Source organism: Phyllopteryx taeniolatus, chromosome 6, assembly GCF_024500385.1.
Source record: "Phyllopteryx taeniolatus isolate TA_2022b chromosome 6, UOR_Ptae_1.2, whole genome shotgun sequence".
Classification (NCBI taxonomy): Eukaryota; Metazoa; Chordata; class Actinopteri; order Syngnathiformes; family Syngnathidae; genus Phyllopteryx; species Phyllopteryx taeniolatus.
In genome coordinates, this window is record NC_084507.1 from 4349661 (window position 1) to 4374689 (window position 25029).

The 25029-nt window shown below is 41.4% G+C and overlaps 1 protein-coding gene across 1 annotated transcript; it reads left to right on the top strand.

Moving 5' to 3' along the window:
- Window positions 1-241: 241 nt before the first annotated feature.
- Window positions 242-23795, top strand: dpys (dihydropyrimidinase). The gene is made up of 9 exons (XM_061777706.1): window positions 242-558; window positions 1703-1861; window positions 6235-6414; window positions 6810-6999; window positions 7191-7347; window positions 9562-9703; window positions 13198-13340; window positions 17458-17665; window positions 22171-23795. Exons 1-9 carry the CDS (start codon window positions 307-309, stop codon window positions 22228-22230), a joined length of 1491 nt encoding a protein of 496 aa, XP_061633690.1. The 5' UTR covers window positions 242-306; the 3' UTR covers window positions 22231-23795.
- The last annotated feature ends 1234 nt before the right edge of the window (window positions 23796-25029 follow it).

The window sequence follows — 25029 nt, forward strand, 5'->3', positions numbered from 1 at the left end:
GAGCTATTTTGGGAAATGTCGATTTGGCTCCCTCTAGTGGCTCGGTTTATCTATAACGTGCTAAATGTGAACTTCATTGGCCTTCATGTCGTCCAAAGTCAGTCCTCGAACTCTTCGCCAAATGGGACAGTTTGTTGAGTTCACGGCCACAAGGGTTGTATAAGGACAGGCTTATTTGCTTGGGGTCCTATGACCTTTGGAACAGACACAAGTTGTTACTTATTGCAGACAGCTATCGTGTGTGTATGCGCTCTGCAAACCCTCTCTCGTCATTCTCGTACAGACGTTCATCAGTCCTACAGCAGGATGGCGGAGCCCCGTGGAATCCTGATAAAAGGAGGCAAAGTTGTGAACGAAGACTTCTCTGTGATCTGTGACGTCTATATTGAACATGGGAAAATAGTGGACGTTGGGCTGAATCTTCACATTCCAGAGGGAGTGAGAATTATTGATGCCGGTGGTAAACTGGTGATCCCGGGCGGCATTGACACACACACACACATGGAGCTGGCGTTCATGGGCACAAAGGCTGTGGATGACTTCCATATTGGAACAAAGGTAAAAGCATCAGGCACTTCAATCTGATAGCTTTTTTACAGTGCATTCATGCCCAATTATTGTATTAATATCATTCTTGAGACGAGTTATGACTTCAATCAGGGTAGCATGGTGAAATAGTGGTAAACATCTGCCTCACAGTCGAGGTGTTCTGGGTTTGAAACCTGTGTGGAGTTTACATTTTCTCCATTTTCTATAATGCATGTCCTCGCAAGGGTTGTGGGTGAGCCGGAGCCTATCCCAGCTGACTTTGGGCAGGAGGTGGAGTACGCCATGGACTAGTTGCCAGCTAATCACAGGGCCATCAACAGTCACATTCTCGCCTATGGACAATTTACAGTCATCAATTAACCTACTGTATTATGTGTATTTTTGCAATGTGGAAGGAAGCCGGAGTATCTGGAGAAAACCCACACAGGCACAAGAACAGGCAAACCCACACAAGGGGGTCTAGCTGAGATTTACTGTACATTATTTCGCAAATAATATTAAAAAGATGGGAAAATATGCCCATCTGGTGCTGCTAGTACTGCCCTGAATGTCCCTAATGCAGAGTACCCACTGTAAACTGAAACTGACCATTTGCATCCATCCGTTTTTTATAGCGCTTGTCCTCATTAGAAAAAACCTGCTTATAATAGGGTGTCTTTGGTTTACTGCATATATTATCGCTTCTCTATTCCATTCAACAGTAATTGGCTGGCGACCAGTCCAGGGTGTACGATGCCAATTAGCTCAGAATGCCACTCGGCTTTGGTCTAGATCCCATTGGTTAAGGCGCATTGCTTCTCTACTGTCGTCCTTGCACTCTCTGCAATGTTTTAAAGCTAAACTATGTAACTATTTTTTTTTTTTTTTGTTAGAAAAAAGACCAAGCCACAACGAGAGGAGATGACAAAATGCCGATTAAGCCTGTCGGCTCCTAACATCTCTTTTTTCTTTCAGTATTTGATTTTTTATACTTAGTGTTAGGCAGCACAGCAGACGACTGGTTAGCACATCTGCCTCACAGTTCTGAGGTCCGGGGTTCAATCCCCGGCCTCGCCTGTGTGGAGTTTGTATGTTACCCCCGTGCCTGCGTGGGTTTTCCCCGGGTAGTAGTAATTTTCAACTTGGCACGTTGTGATCATGTGTATCTGAACAGGCTGCTCTAGCAGGAGGGACCACGATGATCGTGGACTTTGTCATCCCCCAAAAAGGCAAGTCTCTTCTGGAGGCCTACAACTCTTGGCGCAAGACGGCGGACAGCAAAGTGTGCTGTGACTACTCATTGCATGTCGCTGTCACGTGGTGGAGTGACCAGGTGCTTACTCACGCAAAACTTTGACACTACAGAGATGTGGACATGGCTGACAATTTGGTTATTATTTTTTTTTTGTGTCTAGGCCATTTTCATTAGGCTTCTAATCTACTTGAGATTTGGACAAATATATAAATGTGTATGGAGGAACAACTTCTTTCAAAGCCTGAGGTTTTAGCCATGTTTTAAATCCTGCTAAATCCTGCACAAATGGACAAACAAATATAAATATGAGACCCGTTGAATTTGTTTTACTTTGTTAAAAGTTAAATGTTTGACCTTGGCGGCGATTTTTGCTCTAGTGACATTGTTATACACTACACAATCATTATTGCGTTGCCAAAACAATGACTATATTGTTACCAGTATGTATTATTTATTAGACTTTACCCCAATTTAATCGGCCTTATCGGTACCGGCCGATAATTAGCATTTAAATGCTGATCGACTGATCGGCTTTAATGTCATAATTCTCCGATCAATGACGTCATTGATCGGCTCCGCAAAAGACATTTACTCCGTGTCGCCATCGTGCAAAGTATGTTTGAATCCAAAAGCTAGTTTATTTTTAGCCTTGTCTTTTAGTCTTTTGTCATAGTACTGTAAATATCTGACAGAAAAACAGACAACACGTAATGCGTGGATCAGACAACACAAAAAATCTCTTTCAAGATTGCACTATCTCAGACAACTGCAATAAAATCTTATATTCCGATACCACCGCATCCCATTTTTTTTTATCTTGTCAGCTCAAATGCGACCGGATACACTCAAGAGTGGATCGCACCGACTATATTATGAGGACAAAATGGGGAAAAACATGTGTTGGTGGTCACCTGTGCTCAGGACAGGAGAGGACGTTCGTTTAAGGCTTGCTTGAGGTATGTTCACGTACAACCCCAATTCCAATGAAGTTGGGACGTTGTGTTCAACATAAATAAAAACAGAATACAATGATTTGCAAATCATATTCAACCTATATTTATTTGAATACACTACAAAGACAAGATATTTAATGTTCAAACTGATAAACTTTATTGTTTTTAGCAAATAATCATTAACTTGTAATTTTATGGCTGCAACACGTTCCAAAAAAGCTGGGACAGGGTCATGTTTACCACTGTGTTACTTTTTCACCTTTTCTTTTAACAACATTCAATAAACGTTTGGGAACTGAGGACACTAATTGTTGAAGCTTTGTAGGTGGAATTCTTTCCCATTCTTGCTTGATGTACAGCTTCAGCTGTTCAACAGTCCGGGGTCTCCTTTGTGGTATTTTACACTTCATAATGCGCCACACATTTTCAATGTGAGACAGGTCTGGACTGCAGGCAGGCAAGGCTAGTACCCGCACTCTTTTACTACGAAGCCACGCTGTTGTAACATGTGCAGAATGTGGTTTGGCATTGTCTTGCTGAAATAAGCAGGGGCGTCCATGAAAAAGACGTTGCTTGGATGGCAGCATATGTTTCTCCAAAACCTGTATGTACCTTTCAGCATTAATGGTGCCTTCACAGATGTGTAAGTTACCAATGCCATTGGCACTAACACAGCCCCATACCATCACAGATGCTGGCTTTTGAACTTTGCGTCCATAACAGTCCGGATGGTTCTTTTCCTATTTGGCCTGGAGGACAGGACGTCCACAATTTCCAAATACAATTTGAAATGTGGACTCGTTGGACCACAGAACACTTTCCCACTTTTCATCAGTCCATCTTAGATGAGCTCGGGCCAAGAGAAGCCAGCAGCTTTTCTGGGTGTTGTTGATAAATGGCTTTTGCTTTGCATAGTTTCAAGTTGCACTTACGGATGTAGCGCCGAACTGTATTTACTGACATTGGTTTTCTGAAGTGTTCCTGAGCCCATGCGGTGATATCCTCACACATTGATGTCGTTTTTTGATGCAGTGCCGCCTGAGGGATCGAAGGTCACAGGCATTCAATGTTGGTTTTCGGCCTTGGTGCTTACATGGAGTGATTTCTCCAGATTCTCAGAACCTTTTGATGATATTATGGACAGTAGAGGATGAAATCCCGAAATTCCTTGCATTTGTACGTTGAGGAACATTGTCCCTAAACTGTTTGACTATTTCTCACACACAGGTTCACTGTGATGGGTTAAATGCAGAGAACAAATTTCGTGTGCATGCATGCATGTTCATGACAATAAAAGATGATTCTTCTTCTTCTTCTTCTTCTTGTTCACAAAGAGGTGAACCTCGCCCCATCTTTGCTTGTGAATGACTGAGCAATTTAGGGAAGCTCCTTTTATGCCCAATCATGGCACCCACATGTTCCCAATTAGCCTGTTCACCTGTGGGATGTTCCAAACTGGTGTTTGATGAGCATTCCTCAACTTTCTCAGGCTTTTTTGCCACCTGTCCCAGCTTTATTGGAACGTGTTGCAGCCATAAAATTCTAAGTGAATGATTATTTACTAAAAACAATTAAGTTCATCAGTTTGAACATTAAATATCTTGTCTTTGAAGTGTATTCAATTAAATATAGGTTAAACATGATTTGCAAATCATTGTATTCTGTTTTTATTTATGTTTAACACGTCCCAACTTCATTGGAATTGGGGTTGTATATACACACATACAGGAATCTCTTCCCGCATCTGAGACTCACAAAATTGAGCAGGGAAGCATAAGGTAAGATCAGTATGCAATGCTTTGGGTTAGTATACCGGCTTGGTGGCTGAAAACCAGTGTATGGATTATTATAATTTATTTTTTTATATAAGACAGGGCTCTAAAAGTGCGGCTAAATAAAAGAGTGAGTGTCCACCTGTTTGCCCAGCCATATGAGGAAGAAAAAAAAATCCACGACTTGAAAACAGACACATGAAACCCATCTGGTCTCTAAACCAATCAGCGATAGTGAAGGGCAGAAGAAACCCTCCCCTCTCCCTCTTATTGGCTGTGTGCACTCTTGCACGTACGTGTGTGCGCACGTGTGTGGCCTTTTCAAATGCAGGCACTTGCGTACTCAAACCAAGGTTTTCTGACGCCGAGCCGGTAGCTGCACAGTTACAGAAAGTTGAGCGGCATAAATGGAATTAGTTCCAAAAGCTCACGCCACCGCAATGATCAGAATCAGAATCAGAATCATCTTTATTTGCCAAGTATGTCCAAAACACACAAGGAATTTGTCTCCGGTAGTTGGAGCCGCTCTAGTACAACAGACAGTCAATTTACAGAACACTTTGGAGACATTCGCGGCCTAACATCGAGATGGTATGTCGAATTTGTATGAAGTCGCTATAAAGTCGCTTTATAAGTGAAAAATCCATTTTAAACACAACCATGCCACCCAATTTCTTGAGCTGGTAACAACAAAGCACGATGGGACAGTTGCCGTTTTCCGTCAGCTTGCTATTATGGAACCCTTTGCCCAACATTGCAAATACAAACGTGACAGCGTATATGGCGCACGTATGCTCACATTATATACAGTTTAGCGTTACTCACCATAGTAAGAGATGTAGCCGCTTAACATGTTGTCAAAGCAGTGTTTAAAGAAAGGCTGAAGACTTTTAAAAAGTAGTACAAAACTTGACTCAAAACAGGTTGGTTTGATCTACTTGGCACTTTTTCCAAACCAACTGGAAACTTGATTCCCGCCCAAAGATAGCTGGGATAGGCTCCCGCAGCCCGCGACCCTAGTGAGGATAAGCTGTAAAAAAAAAAATGGATGGATGGATATTTTATTTTTTGTTCTACATTACAATGTCAATGCTCAATATATTATTTGAGTTAATTGTTGTTTAAAAGGATGTACTTGAATTATTATGCGCTAATATCATTGTATTTGTCGTGATAGTTTGTGGGAAAAGAAATTGTCCTTAAAACATTCATACTAAAAAAACTAAACACGTAATGCATTGAGAGAGAGAGAGCATTATATTTTGTACAAACAACATAAAAAATAGAGGAACAACTGTATTAAAAAAAATATAATGCGACAGCGAAGCAAGAACCGTAATGTCTGTTAGTTTTTCTACCGTTTTTTATTGAAATGCAATTACATAAATTTTTCCAAGGTTAAAAATATTCCTGTCTGTGTCAATTATTTGACCTCAGTAGTCCACGAAAGTCAGTTGAGATTAAAGCATGTTGCTCTTTAGGGCAAATATTGTTATACGATTAAAGATAGATCAAGCCTCTAATTAATTAGATAAATTATACCATTCACCTTAAGGTTTACACCTATGGACAATTTAGAGTCTTCAGTTAACATGCATGTTTTTGAAAAGTGGGAGGAAGCCGGAGTATCTGGATAAAACCAACGCAGACGCACGGCGAGAAGATGCCAACTTCACACTTACTTTCTTCAGAACTACAACAATGACGTTATTTTTCTCCTTCCTAGGTGAAGAAAGAAATGGAGATTATTGCCAAAGAAAGAGGGGTGAATTCCTTCAAGATGTTTATGGCCTATAAAGACGTGTTCATGCTGCGGGATTCGGAACTTTACGCTGCCTTTTCGCAATGTAAGACCATTGGTGCAATAGCTCAAGTGCATGCTGAGAATGGAGACCTGATTGCTGAGGTTGGTGGGACAAATTAAACATAGACACACACACACACACACACGTGCACAAACTAAAGTTTAGATCAGATATCTAGTAGTACTGTATACATCTTTTTATACTGATGCTATAGTGGGAAACACCACTAGAAGGCAGCAGATCTTTAAAATACAGAACAGTAACTTGAACAGTGGGGCAATTTGGCGCTTGACGAGTGCTTTGAGGCTTTATGAAAGTTCATGTTCTTATGTGTAAGGTCACAGTTTTATGTGATTGGAATTGGTGATTTTCAGCTCTTTTTTTTAGGGCATTTGTGGGGTTAGTTGATTTATAGACATTGTGGTTGTTGCCCAGTTGTTCTCCATCCATCACCATGACCCCGTTTGTTGTTCTCCACTCCATCGGGACACAACAGGGGGCTAAGAAGATGCTGTCCATGGGCATCACAGGGCCTGAGGGTCACGAACTGTGTCGGCCGGAGGAGGTCGAGGCTGAGGCCACCCAGAGAGCCATCACCATTGCCAGTGCTGTCAACTGCCCTCTCTATGTGGTCCATGTCATGAGCAAATCTGCCGCCAAGGTGGTGTCCAATGCACGCAGAGACGGTGGGTGACAGATCGACAATTTGCGTGAGAAGAAATTTTACAATTCTCTTACACATATGTATAAAATGTATCGAATCCTTTCATGTGGTATTTGTTGTCTTAGGAGGAAAGCTACTGTATTACTCTTCTCTAAAAAATGATGCCTAAAACTCTTTCATCAAGCTGAAGTGAAGTCTTTCATCTCCTACCAGGGCGAGTCGTGTTTGGAGAGCCCATTGCAGCCGGACTGGGAACCGACGGGAGTCACTACTGGCACAAGGACTGGGCCCATGCAGCTTCATTCGTCATGGGTCCTCCCCTTAGACCTGACCCCAGCACTCCTGGCTACCTCATGGATCTGCTGGCCAAGTAGGTGGTGCTAAAAACTGGAACTAACTGGAATTATGCAGCTGTGATGCTTTCACTAGGGCAGCTCGTGGGTAGGTGGGTTATGTGTGATAATATGGATTTTGTTTTGCTTTGTAATATAAGAGTAGATATAAAACATGTTGTTAATATAGTCAGCCAGAGCTGCGAGGAATACAAAGGTATCAATGTCTAAGACTAAGTACTACAGTCCTGTTTTTGTTTTAATTCCTCATTTTAAAAAAACACCATTCAACAAACACGTTTTTCTTCATGTTTTTGAGATTGTAGAGTGAAAGCTGATGCTGGCTACTAGTGTGGACTAAATGGGTGGCAACAATGGAGAAATTAAATGCCAGTATTTTGTAGGGTAATAGCCCGTCAGCGACTTACAATATTAAAAAAAAATAATAATAATAACTGAACAAGTAAATTTTTGGACTGGTGAACTTAGTTAAAAATGTTGAATTGTGAACTGAACTTCGAACTAGTTCGTGTAGAAAATGAACTTTCCCAACACTGATTCTGTATTATTTCGCAATATATATCGCAGGTTTAACAGAAGTGAGTATTTGCGAGCAACAGTATGGTTTCATGCCTAGAAATAGTAGCACAGATACATTATTCGCTTTGAGGGTGTTGATGGAGAAGTACAAAGAAGGTCAGAAGGAGCTACATTGTGTCTTTGTGGATAAAGAGAAAGACTATGACAGAGTACCCAGAGAGAAACTGTGGTACTGCATGCGGAAGTCTGGAGTGGCAGAGAAGTATGTTAGAATAATACAGGACATGTACGAGGGCACGGTGGGCGACTGGTTAGAGCGTCAGCCTCACAGTTCTGAGGAGCGGGGTTCAATCCTCGGCCCCGCCTGTGTGGAGTTTGCAAGTTCTCCCCGTGCCTGCGTGGGTTTTCTCCGGGCACTCCGGTTTCCTCCCACATCCCAAAAACATGCATTAATTGGAGACTAAATTCCTCATGACTGTGAGTGCGAATGGTTGTTTGTTTCAATGTGCCCTGCGATTGGCTGGCAACCAGTTCAGGGTGTACCTCGCCTCCTGCCCGATGACAGCTGGGATAGGCTCCAGCACGCCCGCGACCCTAGTGAGGAGAAGCGGCTCAGAAAATGGATGGATGGATGGATGTACGAGGGCAGCAGAACAGCGGTGAGGTGTGCTGTAGGTGTGACAGATGAATTTAAGGTGGAGGTGGGACTGCATTAGGGATCACCCCTGAGCCCCTTCCTGTTTGCAGTGGTGATGGATAGGCTGACAGATGAGGTTAGACTGGAATCCCCATGGACCATGATGTTTGCAGATGACATTGTGAACACATTGTGACTTTAAATACTTGGGGTCAACCGTCCAGACCAATGGTGAGTGTGGTCAGGAAGTGAAGAAACGGGTCCAAGCAGGTTGGAACGGGTGGAGGAAGGTGTCAGGTGTGTTATGTGACAGAAGAGTCTCTGCTAGGATGAAGGGCAAAGTTTATAAAACAGTGGTGAGGCCAGCCATGATGTACGGATTAGAGACACTGGCACTGAAGAGACAACAGGAAGCAGAGCTGGAGGTGGCGGAAATGAAGGTTCGCTCTCGGAGTAACCAGGTTGGATAAAATTAGAAATGAACTCATCAGAGGGACAGCCGAGGTTCGATGTGTTGGAGAAAAAGTTAGAGAGAGCAGACTTCAATGGTTTGGACACGTCCAGGGAGAAATAGTGAGTACATTGGTAGAAGGATGATGAGGATGGAGCTGCCAGGCAAGAGAGCTAGAGGAAGACCAAAGAGAAGGTTGATGGATGTCGTGAGGGAAGACATGATGGCAGTTGGTGTTCGAGAGGAGGATGCAGGCTCTCATGGCAAAGGATGACGCGCTGTGGCGACCCCTAACAGGACAAGCCGAAAGGAAAAGAAGAAGATGCAGCCCTAGAATGGATTCAAACGGACTGGTGGATGGATATACTCTCAAAGCTCTGTCTTGGTGTAGCAACCAACATGTTTATGTGACCTTATGAACCCTCAACACTATTACTGTAACATCTGAAAGGGAAAATCAATACAATGATTACAATCATGACTATAATATATCATACAATTCCCATTAAAACGGAGACATCCTTGAATTGACAAGTGAAGAACCTCATTTGAATTATCTTATTATCATTCTACACACCTATTCGGTCATTCATTCATATATTTGTCCCCTAATTGTGTCGTTAGTGATGACCTCAGTGTGACGGGGACCGACAACTGTACTTTCTCAGTGTGTCAAAAGGCCCTCGGAAAAGACGACTTCACCAAGATCCCCAACGGGGTGAATGGCGTGGAGGATAGGATGTCCGTCATTTGGGAGAAGGGAGTGGTATGTCCACATCACATGCCCACACTTATACTCACTGACTCATATCGTCAGACAGTTTACAACAAAAGAACACATTTTAACCTCTGAAGTCCACTTTTTACGGGTGTCAAGCTTCACTCCCTCATGATTCAATGTATTTCTCCACAACTATCAAAAACACTTTTGTGTGCACAATTTAAACAAAATATTAGTTACAGTATAAACCTTAATCAGAAGAAAGATGTGATGATTTGATGAATTTCAACAAATGAAGAATTTATATTATATGTCTGTGAACCTGTACTACTACAAACACTCATTATTTGAATGTCTGTGTGTTTTTTCTCCAAAGTAACACAGCACATAAGCATTTACTTCTTTGTCATATTGCTTGTTCTTTTCAACAGGACATTTGACTAGTGAACACAAAATGATTGACTAAATAGTTCTACTTTCTCCTGCCAGGTTATACTGTATTGTCATATATTAAACAAACAGATAGTGTTGTGTCATTGAAAAATGTGCACATTCATTTAACAGTACAGTATACTTATTATTGTGATTATATTTTGCTGTTTAGAATTGGTGCATGGTGTCAAACTTTGGTTAGGAGGGTGGTGGTTGAGAGGGGAGTTTGTAGGATTTTACTTACTTTTTTTTTGCATATATGAAATAGGTTGTGATACATGAGCAGAAACATTTATATTCACACATTTAAGCACTGATTCCCAACCAGGTTGCCATGGCACCCTAGTATGCATGAGATATCATCAGCGGTGCCGGAGGAAATTATCCAATTTCATTCACAGAATTTATCAGAAAACAATTAAATGCTCTTCCATTAGATGTCAAAAGATACAATAACCTGTGTATCCAACTGTTGCCATTCATACAAAAGAATAAGTCATGGCACTGTGTTCAATTAAACCGGCTCACATTTCACACTGTGTAAGTACATTCAGGAGTCAAGATCTTCATTATTTCAATATTCATACTTTTTGTGACATTTTGGTAGTGTGCCGTAAGAGTTTTCTAATGTAAATAGGCACATTTGCAACAATTAACAGTGCATTAAAGTAAAAACACAACAAAACATGAAATATGTATTAATGCCACTTGTGAAATCAATCTCTCATCTATACCCTCAGCTGGATTAAGATGGCCCACGGGCAACACCCCATTAAAACTGCATCATCCCGAAATTGACATCATCATGGCATCCACCCAAATATGACGCAATCATGTTTTAATACAATCAAATTAATTTTTTTTTCCATGGCCATATTGGGGCCATACAGTTTGTGTGGACCCCAAGCTTCAGCCTGTGGATTAACCCATTTCTTATTCATGAAAGCTATCCCTTATCCTTTTAACCTATATTCAACTGAATACACTACAAAGACAAGATATTTATTGTTCAAACTGATGAACTTTTAAAAAATTTTTGAAAATATTCTCTCATTTTGAGTTTGATAGCTTTGAATTTGAACTTGATCAAAGGCCCAAAAAAAGATGGGACAGATGTAACAAGAGACTGGGAAAGTTGAGGAATGCTCAAAAAACAGCTGTTTGGAAAATTCCATAGGTGATCAGTGTTAATTGGAAGTCGGTGAGTGTCCTGATTGGGTATAAAAGAAGCATCCCTGAAAGGCTCAGTTTTTCACAAGCAAGTACTTTGTGCACAACTGCACAAGCAAATAGTCCAGCAGTTTAAGAGTTTAAGTTTGTCAGGAATGTATGGATTTCATCATCTACGGTCCATAATATCATCAAAAGATTCAGAGAATTTGGAGAAATCCCTGCACGTAAGCGGCAAGGCCGAAAACCAACATTGAATGCCCGTGACCTTCAATTCCTCAGGCGGCACTGCATTAAAAACCGGCATCATTGTCTAAAGGATATTGCCACGTGAGCTCAGGACCACTTCAGAAAACCATTGTCAGTTTACACAGTTTGTCGCTACATCTACAAATGCAAGTTAAAACTCTACCATGAAAAGCAAAAGCAATATATCATCCAGAAATGCCACCGAGTTCATGGACTGAGATGGACTGACATAAAGTGGAAAAGTGTGCTGTAGTCTGACGAGTCCACATTTCAAATTGTATCTGGAAATAATGGACTTTGTGTCCTCTGGGCCAAAGACGAAAAGGACTGGCTGGATTTTTATCAGCCCAAAGTTCAAAAGCCAACATCTGTGAACTTCAAAAGCCAACATCTGTGATGGTATGGGATTGTGTTAGTGGCCTTGGCATGGGTGACTTGCACATCTGTGAAGGCACCAATAATGCTAAATGGTACGTACAGGTTTTGGCTGTATGATGCCATCCAAGCAATGTATTTTTCAGGGATGTCTCTACTTATTTCAGCAAGACAATGCCAAGCCACATTCTGCATGTCTTACAAGAGCATGGCTTCGTAGTAAAAAAGTACGAGTATTAGACTAGTAGACAGTCCAGACCTGTCTCCCATTAAAAATGTATGCCACATTATAAAGTGCAAAATTGGACAACGGGGACCCAGGACTGTTGAGCAACTGAAGTTGTACATCAAACAAGAATGGAAAAGAATTCCACCTCCAAAACTTCAACAATTAGTGTCATCAGTTCCCTCCCAAATGCTTATTGAGTGCTGTTAAAAGGAAAGGTCATGTAACACAGTGTTAAATATGCTGGTTTCACACAGCTTTTTTGGAACGTGTTGCTGCCATCAAATTCAAAATGAGTGAATATTTGCCAAAAAAAACAAAAGTTTCTCAGTTTGAACATGAAATAGCTTGTCTTTGTAGCGTATTCAATTGAATATGGGTTGAGAAGGATTTGCAAATAATTGTATTCTGTTTTTATTTATGTTTAACACAACGTCCCAACTTCATTGGAATTGGCGTTTGTATGTTTTACACAACGTCCCGACATCATTGGAATTGGGGTTTGTATGTACAGGATGTATGTAGATTGTAGAACACAGGTCACCATTTGATTTTAAACATTTATAACTGTAGTACCAGTACTTTATTTCAACATGGGTCAAAAAAGTTGTTTTAGTTTGACATATTTTTGACATTTTTGCTGTGTATCAAACATTTTGTGAAACTGCAAATTTTGCAACTTGGTACAGCAATGATAGTATAAATTTTGCATTTCTCCACTTGCGTACAATAGAAAATATGAAAACAATTATTGTGGTCTTCTACAGCCATGCATTTTTATTTGACTACATATACGTAGGCCATTATCTGATTCACTTGCAACATTTCAACACCTCTTCCATTAAATGTAGGTGCAAATGAGCATTCGTGGCACTGTTTCCGCAAACAGTAAAGAGCGCAAACAGAGATAAAAATATCAATTCACAGAATTGACAATGCTTTTTCTTGGTGTAGATGCCAACAATTTACTTTGTAGTGCTTTCAAATCACATATTGTCTTGCCTCACATTGACTTCTGTCTGTTAATTGTATATAGTGCTATCAACTGTGCTCTCTCACTCAAATTTGTGCATTTCTAACTTCCCAGCACAGCGGCAAAATGGATGAGAATCGATTCGTAGCTGTCACCAGCAGCAACGCAGCGAAAATCTTCAACTTCTACCCTCAAAAAGGCCGGATCGCCAAGAACTCAGATGCTGATGTGGTTATTTGGGATCCCAAGTCATCAAGGTGAGGGCCATTCAGCATTCAAGAGAGAGCTGTGAGAAGCAGCAAAATGAAGTATGTGTGTGTGTGTCTGTTTGTGTTTGTGTGTCTCTGTCTGTGTGTTTGGTTGTGTAAATTCAAAATACATCGAGTGCTATTTTTAAACCATCATCTTTCATGGAGACATGTCTCGCACATCATCACTCTTAACAGCATGTGGTCTTAGAAGAGTTAGCATACATATACAGTACATGAACTCAGACTGTCGATGCTGGCAGCTGAAAACGGGATGTGGCGCCTTTTTTTCTTTTTGCCACCCAGAAGATGCCATGTAGTTACGTAAGCTGATTTTGTCTATCGCAACTGTGCAATATGTCACTTTTCTGCAGCTATAAAGGGTGACACTAATAACAAATAACATTCATCAGATCTTCAAAAAAGATCATGTTAAATGTTAGAGGATTTTATATTTTAAATCCCAATGACTTAAACGTTTATATAAGCTTGACACCGTCCAACCTGCTGGGATGTCAGTGATGAGTCATGTTGAGGATTTGAAAGACTGAGGAAGCATTCACATGGGAGCTCATCCCATTTTCTTAAGAGAGAATTCACTTTATTAAAGCTCTTTTCACTCTTTTCACCTCAGAATTTGCACTTTGTTGTTTGGCAAAATATGACAGCTGTGCATTGCAGAGTAAACAGGCGAATGAGCAAAAGATATTTCTTCTCCCCAAAAGTAACACAAACAATACCATGAACATTGCTGTGTTCCAATGTGCTAATTATCATTCAAATTCAACAGATATGACGTCACGGCATCATGTAAAAAAGAGCAAATTCAATCTGATTTTGGTATTGTCTCCTTAAGTAAAGTCAATCCTAACACATCGGTTTCTTCATAAGGAGCAGGTTGAGATCAAACACACGCACACGCTTATGTAATCCAAATTAGACTGTGCTGTTCTACTTGCAAGAGAATCTGGGCTGAGGCCCTGAGGGAGGTCGCTATGCACTGATGTGATTTGGAGAAGAACTCATTCTGAACCAACGTACGGAAATTTACTGTAAGTCAATATGCTCATGTCTGTGGTTTGCGTGGTTGTTTTGCAGTTAGACAGGCTTCTTGTAAATTACTCTATCTATAGATAGAGTGTACTATTTCCTTATTTAAGCACAGGGGTGCATCGTGTTTAATTGCTGCTCCCATGAATTCATCTGTAAAACTGCATAATTAATTGCTCTCAGTGCAAGTGTCACTCCGTAACATCCGGCGCCAGAGGCTACACGCCGTTGCATAACGCGGAGCAAACTCAGTCAATGGCCTCATGTCGCATAAATAGGCTTCTTGGATGATGACGATTCAACTGTTTGTCTCAGTTTTAGCAAAAATCTTTTTTCTTTTTTTAATCAACAGTGATTCAGCTGATTCACTTGAGTTATTGCGGAGATATGCAATTTGTACGGACTTGACTAAGGGAGCAGAGGGTTGAAACTTCAAGTTGGGCTGTGGAATAATGTGGTATAACACAGTACAGACCTGTATATATGAGGCTGGTTGTTAGAGAGACGGTAGTTCTTCATCTGTAGTGTAAGGTGCTATCCTATCATTCTCATTTAATTTGTAAGTTTTGCCACACTCACATAAATGTAAATTGCTGGGCGGCTGTGGGCTGCAGGGGGCGGGGCATAGGTACAGATATTGGAAGAGGTCTGGAGTGACAGCAGAATGTTATGTCTGTTGTTGGTTTTTTTTGTTCGTTTGTGTATAAAATCATTGCGTGTATGAATGGTTATTGGCGTTTTTGTCTGTATGTTTCTGTATCATTCCCAGAGGCCATGAACTTAGACAAGGTGAGTTTCTACAATGTGAAAAATGTGGATGGAGATTATGCTCAAGACTGTTGCCTTGACAGTGGAAACAAAAATTGTAAACAATATGCACCTGAGCAAATGAACTCCCTAAACACAGAGACCTAGTTTTCCCTCAGTTATCTAAATATTAGAAGCTTATCTAAACACAGTGATGATCTTGCTTCTTTACTTACAACTACTGGGTGTAAATATGACATTAGGATGCTGTGAAACTTGGTTAAACGACTAGACATATATTGATATTCTCAATTTAAAGGGTTACAAGAATAGAATCTGGAAATTAGTTGGAGGAGTGTGTCTTAATGTGAACTTCAGACTACAACCAAATATGATGTTAATGTGATGATAAAATGTTAATATGAATTTTGGTCTTGACGATCTTTCAGACTTCCTATATTTATAGATATAGAAGAAAACAAAAAACAAAACTATTGTTGGAATAATTTATTGCTCCCCTGATTCTAACATGGATGTCTTCAGGGATAAATTAGAAGAACTATTATATTCCATAAACAAAAATATCACAACTGTATTCTAATTGGTGATTTTAACATCCAGTCGATACTGTAGCTCCAAAGAAGATACAACCAAAAATGATTTTATCAACACATGACATTCCTTCTCCTTCTTTCCTATGATAAACATCTACATAGGAGTTTCAATTTTCAAAACACCAAGCTGGAGTCTGGAGTGGTATAGTCTGATATAACTGACCATTTTCCCATTATGCTGTAAAAAATTGTAAATTTTGCACGTCGTCAAGTTCTACCCCCTCCCTCTAAGAAAAACATGCAAGTGTTAAACAACATAACTATGTGTCAGCTTTTTGCTTACCTGAGGACAAAATCCTGGAATAATGTATACAGTGCTTGTGATCCGGATACTGCATGTGACAGCCTAGTCAGAGAATTATCCGATTCTATTCGTTATACTATCCCCGAAAAGACTGCCGCATGAAGAGCCAAAGTTCGTAACCCTTGCCTCAAAAAAGGGATACTAACTCCCATAAAACAAAAAAACAAACTTTATAAAGAGTACATCAAAAACCCCACCATCTTTAACGAAAATAAATATAATGCATACAGATAAGGATAGCCCATTGTGACTCTAAGAAGACTTAGTAAGTCCTGAACAATGTCTTCAACAGGGATAAAAAAAAAAAAAGAAAACATCAGTTCTTCCTGTTTATAAAAACTGTTTTGACCGGAATTTACCAATCGATTTAATAATGACTTCGTCTCCATTGGTAAACACCTGGCAAATAAAATCCGTCCTCCTCAAGGCATGTTTTACAACCAGTATCTTACAGGAGACTACCCTAACTTTTTTTTCATGACCCCAACCAATCATGATGAAGTTTATGAAAACATCTTGAATCTTAACAACTCTCAAACAGCTGGCGCGGACTGTCTTTGTGGCAAAATCTTGAACGCTATTGGTCCTATTGTAGCAAAAACCACATGCACATTGCATAAATCTACCTTTACTCTCTGGCATGGTGCTAAAGATGACCAAAATAGCAAGAATAACACCAATTTACAAATCTGGTGATAAAAATAATATCACCAATTATCATCCGATATCTGTTTTGCCTGTTATTTTAAAGATTTTAGATTGAGTTGTTTTTCCATCAATCCATCCATTTTCCGAGCCGCTTCTCCTCACTAGGGTCGCGGGAGTGCTGGAGCCTATCCCAGCTATCGTCGGGCAGGAGGCGGGGTACACCCTGAACTGGTTGCCAGCCAATCGCAGGGGAGTTGTTTTTAAAAGACTGTAAATATCTTGAGTAGCTTAACATATTCACTAGGGGGTTGGGGGCGTTAGTCTTGCTCTCCTGGGGTTGGAGGGGTGGGGTGGCTGTGGGGGGGGGGGTGGCATGGGGTCCCTGCGGCCCCCACCTGGTGGCCGGTTGTCAGTGCGCCTAGGTGGGGCCGGCGGACCGCCCTGGGTCCCTCGGTGTGGGACGTGAAATGTCTCTTGCATGTAGGGCAGGGTGATATGGCCTTGAAATAAAATCTCTCATTTTTTTCCCCCACTTCACTTGTTATAAACCAGTTTTGGTCTCTTCCTCTGTTGTGATTTTCTTTATTTCTCCGGATACCATTTTTTTCCAGCATTAGCTTGCATTAACTTCCAAAAAAATAATGAATTAAAAAAAATAAAAAATAATTCCAGATAATGTGCAAATAAATGTTTCCTCTTGGGGAAAAAAAATATTTGTTTCAGCTGTCAGCAAACCTGTGCTTGCACCTTTGTGTCTTGACAGGAAAATATCAGCCAAGACGCACCACCAGGCTGTGGACTACAACATCTTTGAGGGCATGGAGTGTCATGGAGTGCCGGTGATCACCATTTCCAGGGGCAAAGTGGTCTACGAGGACGGACAATTGAAGACGACACCTGGCTGGGGCAGATTCATCCACAGAAAACCCTTCTCTGAATTTGTCTATAAAAGAATCAAGCAGAGGGACCAGGTCAGTCGATTTTTTTATTTTTTTTTTAAAAGAAAAATACATGCGCTAGCACCAGTACTTGGTGCACACTCATTTATACGCAGGCATTAACATGCCGAAGCGAACTTGCAAGTCCATATTATTTAACTAGTTTTAATTCTCCCGATCCTTGTTCAACCGCAGTACACTTGAGACAGGTGTGATTTGGCATGGTGGTTGATAATGCACAAGTACAGGCATGCAACATAGTTCAATTATTAGAGTTGTCAACTTATGAATAACAGCCACCACTTTGCATAGTCAAGATAGAAACTTAAAATAAACAACAAAGCCAGGAAAGTTGCAGTATTGCTTTAACTTACTCCAATATTACACCTGAAATTACTGTATAGTATATAAAATTGGCATTTTGACATTCAGACTAACTGACCATTCGCTTACATTGACATTATGTTATTAAAAACAGTTATAGCAGGCAACTATAAACATAAATATCGAAAAGGCTTAGGCCCGGGACACACATAAAGAAGAATCGGGCTGTGTTTGCCCTGATTTTGCCCCTACCTGACGAAGGACGCCAAGCGCCAGACTATTTTATGTCTTTTATTATCCTGAGGTCTGTCTTCTTCTTCTTCTTTTCCTTTCGGCTTGTCCCGTTAGGGGTCGCCACAGCGCGTCATCCTTTTCCATGAGAGCCTATCTCCTGCATCCTCCTCTCGAACACCAACTGCCATCATGTCTTCCCTCACGACATCCATCAACCTTCTCTTTGGTCTTCCTCTAGCTCTCTTGCCTGGCAGCTCCATCCTCATCATCCTTCTACCAATATACTCACTCTCTCTCCTCTGGACGTGTCCAAACCATTGAAGTCTGCTCTCTCTAACTTTGTCTCCAAAACATCGAACCTTGGCTGTCCCTCTGATGAGCTCATTTCTAATTTTATCCAACCTGGTCACTCCGAGAGCGAACCTCAACATCTTCATTTCCGCCACCTCCAGCTCTGCTTCCTGTTTTCTCTTCAGTGCCACTGTCTCTAATCCATACATCATGGCTGGCCTCACCACTGTTTTATAAACTTTGCCCTTCATCCTAGCAGAGACTCTTCTGTCACATAACACACCTGACACCTTCCTCCACCCGTTCCAACCTGCTTGGACCCGTTTCTTCACTTCCTGACCACACTCACCATTGCTCTGGACGGTTGACCCCAAGTATTTAAAGTCCTCTACCCTTGCCATCTCTTCTCCCTGTAGCCTCATTCTTCCCCCACCACCCCTCTCATTCATGCACATATATTCTGTTTTACTTCGGCTAATCTTCATTCCTCTTCTTTCCAGTGCATGCCTCCATCTTTCTAACTGTTCCTCCAGCTGCTCCCTGCTTTCACTGCAGATCACAATGTCATCTGCAAACATCATGGTCCACGGGGATTCCAGTCTAACCTCATCTGTCAGCCTATCCATCACCACTGCAAAAAGGAAGGGGCTCAGGGCTGATCCCTGATGCAGTCCCACGTCCACCTTAAATTCTTCTGTCACACCGACAGCACACCTCACCGCTGTTCTGCTGCCCTCGTACATGTCCTGTATTATTCTAACATACTTCTCTGCCACTCCAGACTTCCGCATGCAGTACCACAGTTCCTCTCTGGGTACTCTGTCATAGGCTTTCTCTAGATCTACAAAGACACAATGTAGCTCCTTCTGACCTTCTCTGTGCTTTTCCATCAACATCCTCAAGGCAAATAATGCATCTGTGGTACTCTTTCTAGGCATGAAACCATACTGTTGCTCGCAAATACTCACTTCTGTCCTGAGTCTAGCCTCCACTACTCTTTCCCATAACTTCATTGTGTGGCTCATCAACTTTATTCCTCTATAGTTGCCACAGCTCTGCACATCACCTTTGTTCTTAAAAATGGGCACCAGTACACTTTTCCTCCATTCCTCAGGCATCTTCTCACGCACTAGAATTCTATTGAACAAGCTGGTCAAAAACTCCACAGCCACCTCTCCTAGATGCTTCCATACCTTTCCATTTTTTTTTTTTTTTAATGCCTTTCTAACTCCCCCCTTACTAATCATTGCCACTTCCTGGTCCACCACACTTGCCTCTTCTACTCTCCCTTCTCTATCATTTTCCTCATTCATCAACTCCTCGAAGTATTCTTTCCATCTACCTAGCACACTGCTGGCACCAGTCAACATATTTCCATCTCTATCCTTAATCACCCTAACCTGCTGCACATCCTTCCCATCTCTATCCCTCTGTCTGGCCAGCCTGTATAGATCCTTTTCTCCTTCTTTAGTGTCCAACCTGCCATACATGTCATCATATGCCTCTTGTTTTGCCTTTGCCACCTCTACCTTTGCCCTGTGTCGCATCTCAATGTATTCCTTTCGCCTCTTTTCGGTCCTCTCAGTGTCCCACTTCTTCTTAGCTAACCGTTTTCCTTGTATGATTTCCTGTACTGTGAGGTTCCACCACCAAGTCTCCTTCTCTCCTTTCCTGCCAGAAGATACACCAAGTACTCTCCTGCCTGCTTCTCTGATCACCTTGGCTGCAGTGGTCCAGTCTTCTGGAAGCTCTTCCCGTCCACCGAGAGCCTGTATTACCTCTTCCCGAAAAGCTGCACAACACTTGTCCTGTCTCAGCTTCCACCACATGGTTCTCTTCTCTGCCTTTGTCTTCCTAATTTTCCTCCCCACCACCAGAGTCATCTTACACACCACCATCCTATGCTGTCTAGCCACACTCTCCCCTACCACTACCTTACAGTTGGTAACCTCCTTCAGATTACATCGTCTGCACAAGATGTAATCCACCTGTGTGCTTCTACCTCCGCTCTTGTAGGTCACCCTATGTTCGTGCCTCTTCTGGAAAAAAGTGTTCACTACAGCCATTTGCATCCTTGTTGCAAAGTCTACCACCATCTGTCCCTCCAAGTTCCTTTCCTGGATACCGTACTTACCCATCACTTCTTCATCACCCTTATTACCTTCACCAACATGTCCATTACAATCTGCACCAATTACGACTCTCTCTCTGTCTGGGATGCTCAGAACTACATCATCTAGCTCCTTCCAGAATTTCTCTTTCACCTCTCGGTCACATCCTACCTGTGGGGCATAGCCACTAATCACATTACACATAACACCCTCAATTTCAAATTTCAGCCTCATCACTCAATCTGATACTCTTTTCACCTCCAAGACATTCTTAGCCAACTCTTCTTTTAAAATAACCCCGACTCCATTTCTCTTCCCATCTACACCATGGTAAAATAATTTAAACCCTCCCCCTAAACTTCTAGCCTTACTGCCTTTCCACCTGGTCTCCTGGACACACAATATATCAACCTTTCTCCTAATCATCATGTCAACCAACTCCCGAGATTTTCCTGTCATAGTCCCAACATTCAAAGTCCCCACATTCAGTTCTTGGCTCTGTGTTTTCCTCTTCTCTTTCTGCCGAAGAACCCGCTTTCCACCTCTTCTTCTTCTTCCTCTTTGACTTCGACTTCGACTTCGACCCACAGTAGCTGAATTTCCAACAGCGCCCTGCAGGTTGACGGCGCCGGTGGCGGACGTTGTTAACCCGGGCCACGACCGATCCGGTATGGAATTCTTTGGATGAACGCTCATATTTGTTTGGCAAGGTTTTAAGCCGGATGCCCTTCCTGACGCAACCCTCTGCATTTATCCGGGCTTGGGACCGGCCTACAGTTTGCACTGACTTGTGCCCCCCATAGGGCTGCATTATTATCCTGAGGTCTGTGATGCGTGAATAATGAATTTGTCCCGATAATACGGTATGAAATGGGTCGGGGCCGACAATTCTTAAGAATTAAACATGTTTAATATTAATGACCCAAAATCTTCATGTGTGTTGGGAAAGCCGATGACTCCCAAGTCATGACGACATGAATTGTGACACGAAATGGAATGGAGCCCATTAAGAAGCAACCTGACTGAGGAACAAGGAAGCGGTCGTAAATAAAAACAAACCCATGTCCTACCATGTCCGTGTCCTACCTGATCTCGTATTTTGTATAAATGGGTCCACTAGGGTCAAGAAGTGTTTTCCAAAGCAAGTCTTTAACGACGACATCACCATTCTACAACACTCCCACCTCCTGTCCTTTCGGCAACACTCGCCGCTACATAGCCAGTACTGTTTCTTCTTCTTTGTTTTGTTAGATCACGTTTGATCGCGCGAGAGGTCTGGATTCTAGATCTGTGGTGGAACAGAATCTTTATGTGTATGGTGTTCTGTGTTTAGTTTATCAGAGCACACCACACACAGTACGACCAAAACTATTAAATACCTGATTTTTTTCATCGATATGTGGGGTTTGTAACTGAAAAAATTAACCTTTAAGAGTTGACAAATCCTTATATGTGTACCAGATCTAAAAAGTGCTGCGCAGCAAACATAGGGTTGTCTGGTGACCACATTGCCACCTGTCCTCTGAGTTCATTTAGATTACGTGTAATCTTTCTCTCTGCTTTGGCTTTTGTCTGCAGGTGGGCCAACCTATCGCTGTGATCAGACAGCCATATGACGGAAAAGTCATTTCTGTGTGAACAAGTGAAAGCTACTACACGAAAGCTAGTTGGAGTCTGTCTTTATGTCCTTGCACACACACCGCCGTCAGCGCCTGAACAAGTCAACAATTTTTCTCCAATACAAATAGCAATACCTACACATTTTAGATACAGTACTGTACATCAAGATTTGTGCAATTTGTTGTTATTTTAATAAATCTATCCAGCTAGGAGCAGATGGATTTAGGTCAATTCAGCATCAAGGTAAATGTCATGGTATGTGCTTTTAACAGCTTTGTAAAATTAAAATGATCACTATCTTTATTATATTTGCAAAAAAATAAAAGTGGAAGTGGCTAACAGGAAACTGTTGTTTTATCCTTTATACTGCACTATTATTGTTTTACCCAATGAACACTTGCCTGAAATGGTTGTTGTTGTCTCAACCTTTGTATTTAATGGAAGAGTCATTTCATAGACTTGGAGAAACAGTTCATCGACTGACAGTAATTAGATTTTCGTTGACCCACAATGACTCTGCATTTGCATATTCAGCAGGATGGCACATTATCACATCCACTCCATCTATGCCCATAAATGGAGCGCAGTCCTTCCCTCCCGTGGTAAAAAAAAGTCTGCGGCTGTCTGCGAGCATCATGTGGGAGCTTGCTGTCGGGCTGGCATGCTGACGTGGTTTTCTGCCACGGGGCCCGCTGAGACATAATGTGAGTTTATCAGGTTGCCTTACGGGTCAGTGGCAGCGTGTGACTCACACAAGGCCTATGCTTTCTTCAGCTGTACCACTTCCTCTTACGGTTGACTATGGAAATGATAGTGCCACTCAGGAAAGAAGGAATGGCACAGTTGAGTCCCGTAAAATAGATTCTGAAGCTACGGTATGCGATTTACAGCACCGTGAAAGTATGAGACACTATACATTATACAGCATGTGTTCATTAAACATTTGCTAAAACAAAAAAACTCCAGTATTTCAGATTTACTGTAGATGTATTATAGTTTTGCACATGACTGTACTATGTAATACATGTGCATGTATAATTTAACATACTGCAAATAGGTCCTGTTTACAGTTTAATGTAGTCAATGATAAATGAAACAAAAACTTCATAAAAGTATTTTGGGCGACTTTGCGTATCATGAAAAGCGCTATTTAAGTCCCATGTCATGGTCTATGTTTTGGTTTGGGTTGTTTCATGTTTTCCTGTGTTCCATATTTTTCTTGTGTGCTCCTTTAGTTATCGTATCCACTTGTTCTCATCAACTTTCGACCTTGTGTCGACCAATCAGCTCCCTCCAGCCACTCGTGTCTTGTCCAGGTGTTCCTCATTGCCTCGTCAAACTGTTTGTGTTTAGTTGCCTGGTTTCGTTCAGTTCTTGGCGCTTCATTGTCGTTGTCAGGTGTCTTTTTCTCCGTCTGTGCCACGTCTTATTTACCAGTCATGTTTTGTTTCCAGTTTTAGGTTTATTCAAGTGTTTCTTTGTTACTTTGGTTATCTTTTGTGGGACTTTGTTTAGTTTGCTTTATCCATGTTCCTTGTTTGCCCTTTTTTTGGAAATGAAATACAATTTTTGAGACTCCTGCACTCCTGCCTTGCCTCCCTGCTTCCCTGCACTTGGGTCCTCCACGTTTTTTTAGCCTTGCCTTCCTCGCCTTCCAAAAACAATTGTGACATCCCCTCTATTATTATTCTCATTAATTTAATGTACTGTGTTACTTCAGGTACGACTTGCAACCAATCCATACTGTATTTATGAATTTGTACTATGAAAGTCAAAAACAAAGCAAAAGGATCATTCTCAGTTATCTGAAGAATGCAAGGCTCTAAGTGCCCCTGTTCTCTGAAATACCTGCATAGTGACAGTACTGTACAAGAGGAAAGAGGCGTGTGCTGTTGTGCTGTTCACTGCACATGCAAGGGACATCTGTCTTGAATTATGTAAGTACAGAGTCCTTGTCTATGCAAACACGCACAGAAGGCATCTTTATTTTGGCTTATTAAAGCTTGTTCTGTGCTTTTGGTATGTGAAGAGTCGCAAGAAGAAATTGCTTATTATGTAAAGATGATGAAGATGATGTGTGTGTAATTCCTCTTGCAGGAAATGTGTGACAGTTTTATTTGCTGTATCATTGCTCACACTAACTTATCAATTCATGTTCTTGTCAGTTATTATCAGCAAGAGTATGTCTCTTCTATAAACCGGATATTTCTTGTCTAGACAGGTAATAAGTTAAATCGAGTAACGAAGCAGTAATGTTTTGGGCTAGACACTAGAAATGCATGGTCATAGACGACTGCAATGTACACCACAGGGCATTCATTAATTTATTACATATTTATTACGTGTTACCAATTTATGCAGAAATGCGGGAAAGGGTTCCTTGCAACTGCGTGTATAAAATAAACACCAATTGTTCCTGCCATTATAAAAACTATACACATTGTTTAAATGCCAGCTTTCCATCAACAATCAAACAGCAATCCAGCCCCTTGTCAGTGAAAATGAATATCAGCTGGTTCAGTCCTAATTGATGGCCTACAAAAAGGTCTCATTGCCAAGGTGGGAGTCAAGACACATCTCATGATTGGTAAGAGCAGGGAGCTGTCTCAAGAACATCGCAAAGTAATTGTTGCAAAACATAACTATGGCATTGGTTACAGGCGCATATCTAAGCTTCTGAATGTTCCAGTGAGCACGGTTGGGGCCATAATACGCAAGGGGAAAGCCAATCATACCACCATAAATTTGCCTCGATCAGGTGCTACCCGCAAGATTACTGAGAGAGGTGTAAAGAATAATCAGAAGGGTTGTCCAAGA

What these genes read in the sequence shown, in the direction of transcription:
- dpys (XM_061777706.1), top strand. Translation starts at nt 307, where the DNA reads ATGGCGGAGCCCCGTGGAATCCTGATAAAAGGAGGCAAAGTTGTGAAC. An exon ending in ACTTCCATATTGGAACAAAG is followed by an intron (nt 559 to 1,702) that starts GTAAAAGCATCA and finishes GTATCTGAACAG; the next exon opens with GCTGCTCTAGCAGGAGGGAC. An exon ending in TCATTTGGGAGAAGGGAGTG is followed by an intron (nt 9,704 to 13,197) that starts GTATGTCCACAT and finishes CTAACTTCCCAG; the next exon opens with CACAGCGGCAAAATGGATGA.